General features: G+C 34.5%; 1 protein-coding gene across 1 annotated transcript in view; it reads right to left on the minus strand.

Moving 5' to 3' along the window:
• The window catches only part of LOC122501075 (adenylate cyclase type 3-like), a 71,731-nt gene that overhangs the window by 10,361 nt on the left and 45,299 nt on the right, over positions 1-16,071 (minus strand). The window contains exon 6 of the mRNA XM_043610324.1: positions 68-403. Coding sequence (XP_043466259.1) covers positions 68-403 — 336 coding nt within the window. The remainder of the gene's footprint in view (positions 1-67; positions 404-16,071) is intronic.

Here is a 16,071-nt window from a genome sequence, read left to right on the forward strand (position 1 = left end):
GCAATTATCTCATAAAGAGAATGAATCTTAATTGGTACATAATTAATGAGTAATTAGTTCTACTAACGTATCTTGCGACTACGACCAGTGCGAGAGCAATGGTTAGCAGTGTAACAGAGAGAGAATGTTTGAGAGGAAAAGCCACTACTGTTCCTAGTGCTGCCGAACAACGTTCCTCACGATCTAAATTAGGTCCCAAGAGTAAATTCAATCCACATTGTGCTCCGGCCAGCATGAACATCAACATGGATTTTCCAAGATAACTTATGTACACAGGCATGGATATAACTATTAAGGCAAGAACGCCAATGTAGGAGTAATATGAAGGATATGGACATTTCAATGGACCCTTTGATGGTCCATCCGCTGACTGATCGACCTCCTCAATTGCGGCACAGTTTGCCTGAAACATTAAATTATTCCCATTAATATCATTGTTATTATTATTATACAAGAGTTAATTAATTTCCTCTCTAAATTATTCAAGAAGAGAAATTTTGAATATTACAAAATTTAATGTTTTTAAACTAATAAAACAATTAAGATTTTTTAGAATTCAAAATTAATTAATTAACTATATTAATCTCCGTATTCTTTCATTCATTCTGTCCGCAGAAGTTTGTTTCCGTGTTTACTTTTGCTTTTATTTTTCTAAAAAATATTGTTTGACAAATTGAAAATATACAGGTATTTTTTCATGATTTATAATAATTTACTTATTTTTTATAAACGTTTTTTTTGTATTAAGGGCTCTGCCCGTATAAGAATCTTAAATAAATAATATTTCAAATTAGAACATTTAAAAAAAATTATGATTAACAAATTAAAAAATATATCCATTTTGTTTGTTGGATGCTTTTTTCTATAACAAATTTCGTTTGACTGATCTAAATTATTATGCAAATTATTCTCCTTTTTATTTATAAAAAATACTAGAAAATTGTTAATTGTTAAAAAATTTTTATCAAGAAGTAGGAAATATACCCATTTTATGCATAATTTTTATTTCTCAATGACAATATTGTTTACAAATTGATTTTTTTCTTTTGGGAAGAAAAACCTCAGATATTCCCGTTTCTTAATATTTTTGTAGAAAATTCTCAATTTTCGTAAGGAAATAATTTGCATCAATTCTATTTCTTAATTTCAATTGTTTTAATAAAATTCAAAGTTTTTTAAAAATAAAGGGAAAAAATGTTTATAAATTATATTTGTCAATTAGAAAATTTAATTGAAAATGAAACTGAAAATTTTTGAATTTTTAGAAAATAAAGGAAAAAATTTTATTGAAAAAAATATTCTGTTAAAATTTATTTACGAATATCTTTAATTGTAAAATTATTCGAAAACAATAATTTCTTTTTTAAATATTTTAAATATTTAATTTTTATTATTTTTCCATAGGGATTATGATTTTCAAAAATTTCAAATTCAAACTTTTTTGAAATTAATCAAGTTTAAAAATATTGTTATAAAACATAAAGAAAACGATTACTCCGAGTCGAAGACTCGAAGTGATCGATTTCTTTATGTTTTATAATAATTTAAGAGGATTGAGTTGAAAAAAAACATTAGATATTCCCGTTTTATAATAAATAATATTTATAATAATAATAATAATAATAATAATAATAATAATAATAATAATAATAATAATAATAATAATAATAATAATAATAATAATAATAATAATAATAATAATAATAATAATAATAATAATAATAATAATAATAATAATAATAATAATATGAGGTGATTTCAGTTCTGAGAGATAAGCTGGGCAAACCTGATCTGAAGATAGAGTGCCACCTTTTGACGCGCTTTAGAAGTACTAAGGTGGCTCTAATCCGCTTAGCAGAAGCAGAAAGTGACATTCTGCTTAAACTTGGCCGAATCAAAATCGGCTGGATAAACGCTCTAATTCGTGAGCATGTTGAAGTAATTAGGTGCCAAAAGTGCCTAGGTTACGGACACAGAACCCTATTCTGCAAAGGCCCCGACAGAAGTAAAAACTGTCGGAGATGCGGCGGAGAGGGACACCTCGCGAAGAGCTGTAACGTTAAGCCGAAGTGCCTTACATGCTTGGACCTGGGAAAGCCAGAAACAAATCATGAGTCCGGAAAGAGAGCCTGCCCGGTTTACTGGGAAGAACTGCAAAAGATTAAAAAGGCAAATCCTTAAAATTTTTGCAGGTTAACCTGCATACAAGTAAGGATGCACAGTTGCTCCTAATGCAAACGGCAAGGGAAAATAAGGTCGATGTCCTGTTCTGCAGTGAGCAGTATCAAGGAAGCGACCTCGCCCCTTGGTATCAGGATAAGGCGAAGAGAGCCGCCATAAAGCTGTGCAACCCAGAATTGCGGGTTGACAAGTTTCTGGAGACGAGCAGTGGGTTCGTGTGGATAGAGGTAGCTAATATACGTATGTATAGCTGCTACTTCTCACCCAACGACCCACTGACAAACTTCGAAGCCAATATCGAAGACCTAGAAGCGAGCCTCACAGAATCCAGGCTGGATGTCATCATCACTGGCGATTTTAACGCAAAGTCGCCAGAGTGGGGTGAGACGAGACTCGACAAGAGAGGAATTCGTATTGGAGAAATGATCTCCAGAAACGACTTATTAGCTGTGAACCGAGGCAATACATGGACTTTTAGACGAGGTTCGATCGGATCAATTATAGATCTAACGATCGCATCGTCTAAACTATTTAGCCGCATAAGCGACTGGCTGGTCTCAGAGGAATATACCGCAAGTGACCACCAGTACATTGAGTTCTCAGTCTCGATGGGAGGCACACGAGGAGAAAAAAGACAGGATGTTCCTAGTCGCAAAACCTCCTCGTGGAATATGAAGAGACTCGACAAGGAAAAGTTCGGCCGGTCCCTAAGAGAATCCCTTTTGATTGAGGACTTGGGCTGGGTGAAAAGGCCGAGCAGTCTGGATGGGAAGGTGCGAGCGGTGAGAAACATGATAGTCACCGCTTGCAATGCATCAATACCACGCAAAGGCGCCATTCCCGTAAGAAAATCCTTGCACTGGTGGTCAGAGGAGCTAGCCTCCTTGAGGAAGGAATGCCTCAAAGCAAGAAGGACATATACCCGATCTAAGGGAGATCCCTTGCTAAAAGAGGCTTTCAAGGAGGCAAAAAAGAACCTCAAGAAAGAGATCCGCAAGTCGCGACGCCGTAGCTGGAAGGACCTAATCGAGGAAGTCGATAAGGACCCATGGGGTCTGGCTTTTAAAATCGTTACTAAGAAATTAGCGACGAGGCAAAAGACCCCCGGCCTGGACAATCCCGATTGGGTCAGAAAGATAATAAATTCTTTGTTTCCTCCTGCGGAACCATACCTTAGAAGGGACTGGAGTTTTTGCAAAGTCGAAGAGGAGGAACTCTTCACACTTAGTGAACTGCAAAAAGCAGGCAAAAGATTGAAAACAGGCAAGGCGCCTGGAATCGATGGGATAAGTAACGAGATCCTAAAGTTGGTAATCGACACTTCACCCCAGATTCTGCTTCGATGCTTCAATCTTTGCCTTGAGAGAGGAGAGTTCTTCCGCGACTGGAAGCGACAGAGGTTAGTCCTCCTAAGGAAAGGTGAAAAACCTCTAGATAAGGTTTCATCGTACAGGCCTATATGCCTGCTAGATACGATGGGTAAACTTCTAGAGGATATGGTTCTGCAGAGAATGCAAAGCCACTTGACCGAAGAGAATCGTCTATCCGATCACCAATTTGGTTTCCGTAAAGGCAAGTCCACGGTTGATGCCATCCAGGCAGTTGTGGACATAGCCAAAGCAGGAAAAAACAAATTGGGACCTGGGAAAAAGAAGAGCTTCTGCGCGTTGGTAGCAATTGACATACGCAACGCGTTTAATTCCGCAAGATGGAAAGATCTCATCGAGTCGATGGAAAAGAAAAACATGCCGCCCTACTTGTTGCGGATAATGGATAATTATCTTAGCGACAGGTGGGTTATATATGAGGGAGACACCTGCACTCTCAAGGAAGAGATGCAGCGTGGAGCTCCTCAAGGCTCGAGGGTGGGTCCATTTGTATGGAATGTATCTTACGATGATTTTCTGCGAATGGATCTGCCCGAAGGTGCGGTGATCATCGGCTTTGCGGACGACGCGTTATTCGTGTGCACTGCCGAAAGTGAGGAGGCTCTTGGGACATTGGTGAACGAATGTCTGCGACTAGCTAAAAGCTGGCTGGATACCAGAGGTCTTGAAATGGCCCTGGAAAAGACCGAGGCACTGCTGGTCACAGACAGACGTGGTTATGAGCTCCCACGAATCGTGATAGACGGATTCGAGGTCAAGTGGAGTAAGCAAATTAAATATCTTGGTGTGGAGTTAGATGGAAGGTTACACTTCCACCACCACATGGCTACGGCGTCAAATAAGGCGATCGAGTGTGCGGCTAATCTTTCACGGCTAATGCCAAATGTTGGCGGACCCCGTGAACAAAAAAGAAGACTGGTGGCGAGTGTCGCCCACGCTAAAATGCTCTATGCAGCACCAGCGTGGGCCCCATCCCTGAGGAGTAAAAGATGTGTGACCATCTGTGAAAAGATACTGTCTGCGCAGAGATCGATAACAACGCGTATCATCTCTGCATATAAGACGGTATCTACGAGTGCTGTGCAGGTCCTTGCAAGTGTCCCGCCAGCAGATCTTTTGGCGAGGGAAAGGGAAGAAATGTTTCTCTTTTCTAAAGAAAGCAGTTCCTTGAATGAGGAATTAAGACCAAGCAAGGGCCTGATCCGCAAAGAAGCGAGGCACAGGCTCATAGAAAGATGGCAAGAAAGATGGGATGGTGAGGAAAAAGGTCGATGGACTTATCGCCTTATCCCGGCACTCGCCACCTGGATAAATAGGAAACACGGTCAGGTTTCCTATTATATGACTCAGGCGCTCACAGGTCACGGGTGTTTTAACTCGTACCTGTGTCGCTTTAAATTACGCGAGGACAAGGTGTGTGCATATTGCCAGTTCCCTGAGGACAACGCGGAGCACACCCTCTTCTCATGCAAGAATTGGGACTTGGAGAGGCGGGCCATGTTCGAAGGTGTAAACAGTCAAGTTACACCGGAGAACATGGTATCGCTGATGACCCAGTCGGAAGAGAATTGGCGGCAAGTCGAGAACTTCATAATCTCGGTTATGTCGAGGAAGGATCTCGACGGCCGCCAAAAAGCGTAATTTAAACAGCTTTTAATTTTGTTCGTTTGTTTTTTATTAATTTATTTTGTGATTTATTTGTCCTTATACATTTTTTAATTGTTTGTGTTTTTTATTCATCTTTGTACAGTTTTATGTTTTTTGAATTTTTTATACGCGTTTATTTTTTCTTTTTTTATATATCCGTTTATAATTTTATCTTCTGACTTTTTACACTTAATTACACATTTGTTATTTTTAAATATTGTTGTGCTGTTAGTTCCGCTTTATAGTGAAATAGTATTAAATTTTTAACTATTAACGCAGGATAACCGCAGAGAAAAGCAGAAAGTCGCATTAGCGACAGAGTTGGAGCGCCACCCTCGAAGGCTAAAGTCTTACGACAGTTCCGAGGGAGGGTAAAGGGCTCCAGAAGAAGGGTTACGGGTTTTAGTGGGTCGGGCCGGTAGTAGGTCGCCAGTGTATTAAATTTAATTTTTTATGGATTTATTTTTCTTTTTTTTATATTTCCTTTTGTTTTATCATACCAACCCCACATAACCTTGGAGTGCGGAATCCAAGGTATCTGTAGGCAGATTTCCCAAAAGTCCCTAAGCAAAAAAAAAAAAAAAAAATAATAATAATAATAATAATAATAATAATAATAATAATAATAATAATAATAATAATAATAATAATATAATAATAATAATAATAATAATAATAATAATAATAATAATAATAATAATAATAATAATAATAATATAATAATAATAATAATAATAATAATAATAATAATATAATATAATAATAATATAATAATAATAATAATAATATAATAATAATAATAATAATAATAATAATAATAATAATAATAATAATAATAATAATAATAATAATAATAATAATAATAATAATAATAATAATAATAATAATAATAATAATAATATAATAATAATAATAATAATAATAATAATAATAATAATAATAATAATAATAATAATAATAATAATAATAATAATAATAATAATAATAATAATAATAATAATAATAATAATAATAATAATAATAATAATAATAATAATAATAATAATAATAATAATAATAATAATAATAATAATAATAATAATAATAATAATAATAATAATAATAATAATAATAATAATAATAATAATAATAATAATAATAATAATAATAATAATAATAATAATAATAATAATAATAATAATAATAATAATATAATAATAATAATAATAATAATAATAATAATAATAATAATAATAATAATAATAATAATAATAATCCCCGCCGATGGTTGTCCACTACCGAACATCATCGATGTCTTTGATGTGCTGGGAGAAGTGGATGCTTATCCACTGCCAGACATGATTGACATCATGGATATGTTCGGTAGACCTTGCCGTGGTGGCGGGGCTTTTCACTAAAGGGCAACCAACAGGGTGGTTCCCTGATTCTAAAACCAAAAAAAATGAATGAAATGGATAAAGATTCAAATAAATTACTCCAAGCGGGTACCTCAAATGAGGGTAATCCCGTCACCGATTCTGATCGGGTTCAAGCCCCGGTAGTCGGTGCAGACGGCTCCAAGGATTTTGGAGGGAGCCAAATAAAAAATTCTGAGGATGTGGGACTTAGCAGATTCGAAGAAAATGTTTTAGAACAGGTCGATCTGATCCCAATAATACTGGATAGTATGTGGCGTGCTTGCAAAAAGCAAAAAAACATTAGCAAGGATGTTAAGGATGGAATGGTGGCAATGGAGAAGGTGCACGAGGTGCTTTGCAGAAACCTGCGATTTATACCTAAGCCCTTCATTAGCCCAAGCAAACCAAGGTCGAATCCTGAAACTCCTAGATCGATGTCGCACGCCACATCCAGCGAGAGCAAGTCCATCGACCCAAGGAAGCGCCCTAGAGAGTTTGAAGGTCCGGAGACTGATTCTTCTGTGACCACTCCCAAGGGTAAGAGGGTTAAGAGCAAGGAGACCAAGGCAAACCCTACTGTTATGGAGACGGAGGTGAGTAAGGCTGCTTCGGCCAGGGTTGCTTCTTATTCGGAGGCAACTGTGGCAAATAAGCCTGAAAACGAAAAAGACTTTGAAACTGTCTCCAATAGGAAACGGGAGGCCCGTAAGAAAAAGGCCTTGAAGAAAGCGGAGGAGAGGGAGCGACTTCAGAAGCGCCCCCCCAAAATTAGAACAACGGAGGCAATAAAAATTGTGGCCCGGAATCCAGAGACCTACCATGATCTCATAAAACTGGCAACAACTTCGGTAAAGCCAGAGGAAACTGGAACAGAGATTGTGAAAATTAGGAGAACTCTTAAAAAAGAGGTTCTTGTTGTTGTGAAAAAGGGGGGTGAAACTTCAAAGTTCGCTCAGAATCTTACCTCCGTTCTTCTGGACAAGGCCGAGGTTACGGCTCTTGTCAGTAAAAAGACCCTCGAAATTCGGGATCTTGTCGAAACAACTTTAGAGGAGGACGTTTTAACCGTCTTAAAGCAGAAGTTGCAAAAGCCCGAATTAGAGGTGACTTGCCGACTTCTGACACGTTTTGGTGGTACGAAAGTGGCACTAGTACGCTTGAATGAAACGGACAGCGAGAGTCTGCTTAAGCTGGGCAAAGTGCGTATTGGCTGGATAAATGCATCCATCCGAACGCACTTAGAAGTGACAAGATGTCAAAAGTGCCTAGCCTATGGACACGTGACCCGAATTTGCAAGGGCCCCGACAGAACAAAAAACTGTCGGAGATGCGGCGAAGCGGGACACTTCTCCAAAAAGTGTACTAATGACAAGCCAAAGTGCATAACGTGTACAGATTTGGGAAAAACGGAAGTCAACCATATCCCTGGAAGAATTTCCTGCCCGGTTTACAAGGAGGAACTGGAGAAACTTAAAAGGGCAAATCCTTAAAGCTCCTTCAAGTCAACCTGCATACAAGTAAGGATGCACAGGTGCTCCTGATGCAAACAGCTAGGGAAAATGAGGTGGATATCCTGTTCTGCAGTGAGCAGTATCAAGGAAGCGACCTCGCACCTTGGTATCAGGATAAGGCGAAGAGAGCCGCCATCAAGCTGTGCAACCCAGAATTGCGGGTTGACAAGTTCTTGGAGACAAGCAGCGGGTTTGTGTGGATAGAGGTGGCTAACATACGTATGTATAGCTGCTACTTCTCACCCAACGACCCGCTGACCACCTTCGAAGCCAATATAGAAGACCTAGAATCAAGCCTCATAGAATCCAAGCTGGATGTCATCATCACTGGCGATTTTAATGCAAAGTCGCCAGAGTGGGGTGAGACGAGGCTCGACAAGAGAGGAATTCTGATTGGAGAAATGATCTCCAAGAACGATTTATTAGTTGTAAACCGGGGAAAAACATGGACGTTTAGACGAGGTGCGATCGGATCGATAATAGATCTAACGATAGCATCGTCTAATATATTTAGCCGCATAAGCGACTGGCGGGTCTCTGAGGAATATACAGCAAGTGACCACCAGTACATTGAGTTCTCAGTCTCAATGGGAGACACACGAGGAGGAAAGAGACAGGAAGCTCCTAGTCGCAAAACCTTCTCGTGGAACATTAAGAAACTCGACAAGGAGAAGTTCAGCCGGTCCCTAAAAGAATCTATCTTAATTGAGGATTCTGGTTGGGTGAGGAGGCCGAAAAGTCTAAATGGAGAGGTGCGAGCGGTGCGAAATATAATCGTCACCGCTTGCAATGCGTCGATGCCACGTCGCAAAGGCGCCTTTCCAAGGAAAAAATCCTTGCACTGGTGGTCAGAAAAACTGTCCTCCTTGAGAAAGGAATGCCTCAAAGCAAGAAGGACATATACCCGTTCTAAGGGAGATCCCTTGCTGAAAGAGGCTTTTAAAGAGGCGAAAAAGAACCTCAAGAAAGAGATCCGCAAGTCGCGACGCCGTAGCTGGAAGGACCTAATCGAGGAAGTCGATAAGGACCCATGGGGTCTGGCTTTTAAACTCGTTACTAAGAAATTAGTGACGAGGCAAAAGACCCCCGGCCTGGACAATCCCGATTGGGTCAGAAAGATAATAAATTCTTTGTTTCCTCCTGCAGAGCCATACCTTAGAAGGGACTGGAGTTATTGCAAAGTCAAAGAGGAAGAACTCTTCACACTTAGTGAACTGCAAAAAGCAGGCAAAAGATTGAAAACAGGCAAGGCGCCTGGAATCGATGGGATAAGTAACGAGATCCTAAAGTTGGTAATCGACACTTCACCCCAGATTCTGCTTCGATGCTTCAATCTTTGCCTTGAGAGAGGAGAGTTCTTCCGCGACTGGAAGCGACAGAGGTTAGTCCTCCTAAGGAAAGGTGAAAAACCTCTAGATAAGGTTTCATCGTACAGGCCTATATGCCTGCTAGATACGATGGGTAAACTTCTAGAGGATATGGTTCTCCAGAGAATGCAGGGCCACTTGACCGAAGAGAATCGTCTATCCGATTACCAATTTGGTTTCCGTAAAGGCAAGTCCACAGTTGATGCCATCCAGGCAGTTGTGGACATAGCCAAAGCAGGAAAAAACAAATTGGGACCTGGGAAAAAGAAGAGCTTCTGCGCGTTGGTAGCAATTGACATACGTAACGCGTTTAATTCCGCAAGATGGAAAGATCTCATCGAGTCGATGGAAAAGAAAAACATGCCGCCCTACTTGTTGCGGATAATGGATAATTATCTTAGCGACAGGTGGGTTATATATGAGGGAGACACCTGCACTCTCAAGGAAGAGATGCAGCGTGGGGCTCCTCAAGGCTCAAGGGTGGGTCCATTTGTATGGAATGTATCTTACGATGATTTTCTGCGAATGGATCTGCCCGAAGGTGCGGTGATCATCGGCTTTGCGGACGACGCATTATTCGTGTGCACTGCCGAAAGTGAGGAGGCTCTTGGGACATTGGTGAACGAATGTCTGCGACTAGCTAAAAGCTGGCTGGATACCAGAGGTCTTGAAATGGCCCTGGAAAAGACCGAGGCACTGCTGGTCACAGACAGACGTGGTTATGAGCTCCCACGAATCGTGATAGACGGATTTGAGGTCAAGTGGAGTAAGCAAATTAAATATCTTGGTGTGGAGTTAGATGGAAGGTTAAACTTCCACCACCACATGGCTACGGCGTCAAATAAGGCGATCGAGTGTGCGGCTAATCTTTCACGGCTAATGCCAAATGTTGGCGGACCCCGTGAACAAAAAAGAAGACTGGTGGCGAGTGTCGCCCACGCTAAAATGTTCTATGCAGCACCAGCGTGGGCCCCATCCCTGAGGAGTAAAAGATGTGTGACCATCTGTGAAAAGATACTGTCTGCGCAGAGATCGATAACAACGCGTATCATCTCTGCATATAAGACGGTATCTACGAGTGCTGTGCAGGTCCTTGCAAGTGTCCCGCCAGCAGATCTTTTGGCGAGGGAAAGGGAAGAAATGTTTCTCTTTTCTAAAGAAAGCAGTTCCTTGAATGAGGAATTAAGACCAAGCAAGGGCCTAATCCGCAAAGAAGCGAGGCACAGGCTCATAGAAAGATGGCAAGAAAGATGGGATGGTGAGGAAAAAGGTCGATGGACTTATCGCCTTATCCCGGCACTCGCCACCTGGATAAATAGGAAACACGGTCAGGTTTCCTATTACTTGACTCAGGCGTTCACAGGTCACGGGTGTTTTAACTCGTACCTGTGTCGCTTTAAATTACGCGAGAACGAGGTGTGTGCATATTGCCAGTTCCCTGAGGACAACGCGGAGCACACCCTCTTCTCATGCAAGAAATGGGACTTGGAGAGGCGGGCCATGTTCGAAGGTGTAAACAGTCAAGTTACACCGGAGAACATGGTATCGCTGATGACCCAGTCAGAGGAGAATTGGCGGCAAGTCGAGAACTTCATAATCTCGGTTATGTCGAGGAAGGATCTCGACGGCCGCCAAAAAGCGTAATTTAAACAGCTTTTAATTTATTCGTTTGTTTTTTATTAATTTATTTTGTGATTTATTTGTCCTTATACATTTTTTAATTGTTTGTGTTTTTTTTTATTATTCATCTTTGTACAGTTTTATGTTTTCAATTTTTTATACGCGTTTATTTTTTCTTTTTTTTATATATCCGTTTATAATTTTATCTTTTGACTTTTTACACTTAATTACACATTTGTTATTTTTAATTATTGTTGTGCTGTTAATTCCGCTTTATATTGAAATAGTTTTAAATTTTTAACTATTAACGCAGGATAACCGCAGAGAAAAGCAGAAAGTCACATTAGCGACAGAGTTGGAGCGCCACCCTCGAAGGCTAAAGTCTTACGACAGTTCCGAGGGAGGGTAAAGGGCTCCAGAAGAAGGGTTACGGGTTTTAGTGGGTCGGGCTGGCAGTAGGTCGCCAGTTTATTAAATTTACTATTTTATATATTTATTTTTCTTTTTTTTATCTCCTTTTGTTTTATCACACCAACCCCACATAACCTTGGAGTGCGGAATCCAAGGTATCTGTAGGCAGATTTCCCAAAATTCCCTAAGCAAAAAAAAAAAAAAAAAAAAAAAAAAAAAAAAAAAAAAAAAAAAAAAAAAAAAAAAAAATAATAATAATAATAATAATAATAATAATAATAATAATAATAATAATAATATAATTATATATCTAATAATATAATAATATTTATTAATAATAATAATTTTATATAGAATAAAATTATGAGAATATTCTTACTGTAACTTCTTAAAAATGCTTTTAATATTTAATTATTATCTAAAATTTATATTAAAATTCATTTTCAAATCAATTTTTATTAGAAAATTCTACGAGAATTCAATTATTTAAATACAAAAGTAAGTTATTGATTGAATAATTGAATGTTTCTTTAAATTTAATTGTTATAAAGAATTTTATCAACAAATTTTTAAATAATTGAATTCTTTTGACGAATTTTAATAAAATTTCTTAGAATAGTTCCATTTTTCCAGGAATTCGATTAAAATTGTATTAAAAATAATTGAAATTCTGCGATAAGTTTTATTATATTTATGAAAATAATTGAATTATTGAGAAGAAACTTATAAAAAATTTGTAAATATTTGAATTCCAGTAAAATTTTTATTATTTATGAAAATAATTAAATGTTTACGTAAAATTTTATTAAAATTGTTTTTAAATAAGTGAATTCTTTTGGGTAATTTTATTAAAATAGTATATATTAAAATTCATTGAAATAAGGAAAATTTTTGAAAATAATAGAAATTTTGTCAAGAATTTTATTAAAATTTTTAAAAATAATTAAATTTTGAACAAGAGTTTTTTTATTTATAAAGATAATAATTGTGATTTTGTCGAGATATTTTTGTGAATTTTGAACATAATTGAATTTTGTGATAAGGATTTTATTACTTTTGAAAATAATTGAATTTCTGCAATCATTTGTAACAAAATTCAATTTTTTAGTGTTTTTAACTAAAATTCTTTTATAAATCCATTACCTATTCCATTTCATATTTTATTAATTTTTATAAATAAACAATTTGAATTAAAAATTTTTACGTTCTTTTAGTTTTAAAATTGCTAATTTTATTTTAAAAAGTGAGTGAGAACTCAGCCGCGCGCGAATTGTTGCTAGTAATAATTTAATTTGTAAATGTAAGTAAACATTGTACAGCAAAAATAGTTAATTATAAATTATTGTAGAAAAACAAATTATTATTTATAAAAAATACGGTTAATTTTATTAAGTTTATTAATTTTAAAAAAGGTTAATTTTTTATAAAAAAAACTGTATTTTTTATTTTAATATCTTTTCTAAGTAAAATCAAAACAATTATTCTTAGAAAGTTCATATCACTTCTATTAAAAATAATTTTTTAAATTACTTAAATTTCACTAAAAAAATATTTTTTTAGAATCTAATTATTATTGAATTTTAATTGTTTTAAAAACGAAAAATCAATTATTAAATCTAGTTAATATTTTTAATAATTTAGATTTAGAAAATGTTTTGTGATACTATTTTTGTAAAGAAAATTGAAAAAATATTTTTTTAAACTGCTTTTGAATAAAAATAGAATTTTTTTATGTAATTATAGATAAAATTTTAACTGATAATTGTTTTTTTTTAATTTTTCAGACTTAGCGGACAGGAAGGAAGATGCAAAGAAGCTGATTTCCTGCAACAAACAGTGAGTTTTTTTCTTAATTTTTATTCTACAAAAGAATTATCTCTCTTCTTAAATTCGGATTAATTTCTTTTAAAAATATTTGTTCAGAAGTTAACTGTTAAAATAACAGTTAAAATTTGCCATTACGTGGTATGTAAATTATGTCTCCTACGTATAAATTTAATAAAAATTGATTTATGTAGTAATATAAACGGATATACAAAAGTAAAATTTTATACGTTAGTTAAACATTGAATATGATGCAAACGAAATAAATATCAGAATAGTTGGATTAAAAATGAAAATTACATTATTATTTAAACCCGTATATTCGAGAAATTTTTTTCGAGAGATATAGATAGAGTGAGACAGAGAATATCGAGAGAATAAATGATAATCCTACAGATTAATAATTAAAAAATATTAAAATAAAATATAAAATTTATAAAATCAAAAATAAAATATAAAATATAAATTATAAATAAATATAAAAGTAGAGATAAAAAAACGTTGCGTTAAAAGTAAACAAACTATAAACTTACAAAGAATTTGAAATATAAAAATAAGTTGTTTCAATTTAACTTTTGCATATAAAAATAGAGTAAAATATAAAATTAAAAAAGGAAGTAAAAATAAAAAAAAAATAAAAATATAATAAAAAATTTAGAAATATATATTGAAAATGAAAAATAAAGTATAAAACAGGAGAAATAAAATAAAAATTGCGAAAAAAGTGCAATTAATAATCCTTCAATATTTAAATATACAAATTAGCATATTTGAAAGGGCAGAGTCAATAATATGACCTGAAAAATATTGGTTTAACATAATTAACATTGAATTAAGAAATTATCCTCTATTCGAGTTTAATCGGATTGACCCAATGAACCATTTTCCCTGAGAAGGTAATCCAGTGGAGCAAAAGTATGTTTCCAACATATATTAGTGTGGCGAAAGTTTAAATTGTAATTGTCAGAAGTAATGTGAATAATTTTAATTGAAACTTTTTCAACAAGTTTTTCTATTATCATAAAGTGAATTTCAATTCAGAAAAATAGAAAAAAAAGGAGACTATGGAAAATTTTCGAAAGACCACAAAATTTAGTATTACTTTTTTCTTTATTAAACTTCCTCTCATTTATTAATCCTTTCGTAATTTAATTCTTTCTTAATTCTCTCGTTCCTAATTCAAACTTTGTTAAATTTATTCAAATTTTTATTATTATTATATTTGTTAATCTTTAGTAATTTATTAATTTATAATTTTATATTCAGTAATATTTCTATATAATAAATTGAATAAATTGAATATATTTAATTTAATATATTTAGTTTCTCATTTTTAGTTTTTAATATATTAAAAACAAAAAAAAGAGGAAAAAAATTGTTGGGAATAATTTTTCTGTAATTTTGACGCTGTAACTGTGGGTTCATGATCTGATTACAAGTGGACTGGGGTATATATCTGGGCAAAATCTCTTTTGCTTTATTGTACAATAGTTCACAGCATCCCTTCTTCCCGGTCTCGTTTCGCAAAGGAGAACTTGATGAGTAATGGCTTATGTGGAAAGAGATAGGTTGTCATCAAGTACAAGATGCTTCAGTCTACTTCACGAGTCCTTGAGAAACTTCCCTTCATGTGCTTTATAGTGAGAAACCCCCCCTGAGATAAGTTATTTTCATCATATTTACAGGTGCATATATAATTTAATCTCACCAGACAGCATCACATCAAAAGATGCTCCAAAGGGAATCTTGAATAACATCTTCTTTACCCTCTACTCCTTTTGTTGTTTACAAGTCTCCACCCTTAATTTTCACTCATTTTCGCAATATTAAAACTGGATAAAACGCAATTTTTATTTTTTTATTTTTTTATGTTTTTATTGATATAGGAAGAATAAATCCCCGGATTATGAGAAATACTTTTTTTATAAATTACTTTTATGTTTTATTTTTTAAGTTGAGAAGATTTTTCATTGAAAAATAATCAATAATAATTTGAACATAAAAATTATCCTTTCTTAAAAAAGACATGGAGTGGAAAGGTCGAATGTATCGAAAAGTATCGAAGTAAAGAATGGGCAATGAGAATGTAAAATCTTTATAGAAGGGTGTTTTCAAAATTGTTTGGACATTAGATATGTGAGGTGGCGCTGCAGTCGTATGTTATTTAAAAAGAGCGCGAATATATAAATTTTATTTTTGTTAAGAGAAAGTACTCATCATAAATCTTATTTTGCATTGTCAGAAAAAACGTCAACATTTCAAATATAAATAAGCAAATTATTAACTGAAAAAATTTGAATATTATTATTAATGAAATAATGGACTTGGACAATGGACATAGAAAAACTAGCACCGTAGACGGCCGCTTGCGGCCGTCGGAGGAGCTAGTGTTAAAAAAAAGTTTATTTCATATTTATTTAATAATGATGATTTAGAATTTTGAAAGTAACTTATAATTCAATATATGATGACTTATTAAACTTTATTTGTCCTAATTACTAAAAATTAATTTTAAATTTGTTGCAGACACTTTCGAGATTATTTATTTGGTCAAAATTTTGATACTAAGTTTCACGTGAATCAATTTTTTAATAATTTGAAATTAAAAAAATTTTAAAATTCACTTACAAATTAACTAATTATCATTATGTATTATTTTTAAAAATATTAATAAAGTTTTTAGAACAAATTTAATTATTTCTAAAAATGTTAATAAAATTCTTTA

The sequence above is a fragment of the Leptopilina heterotoma genome, unplaced genomic scaffold (assembly GCF_015476425.1).
Source record: "Leptopilina heterotoma isolate Lh14 unplaced genomic scaffold, ASM1547642v1 Lhet_199, whole genome shotgun sequence".
NCBI lineage: Eukaryota > Metazoa > Arthropoda > Insecta > Hymenoptera > Figitidae > Leptopilina > Leptopilina heterotoma.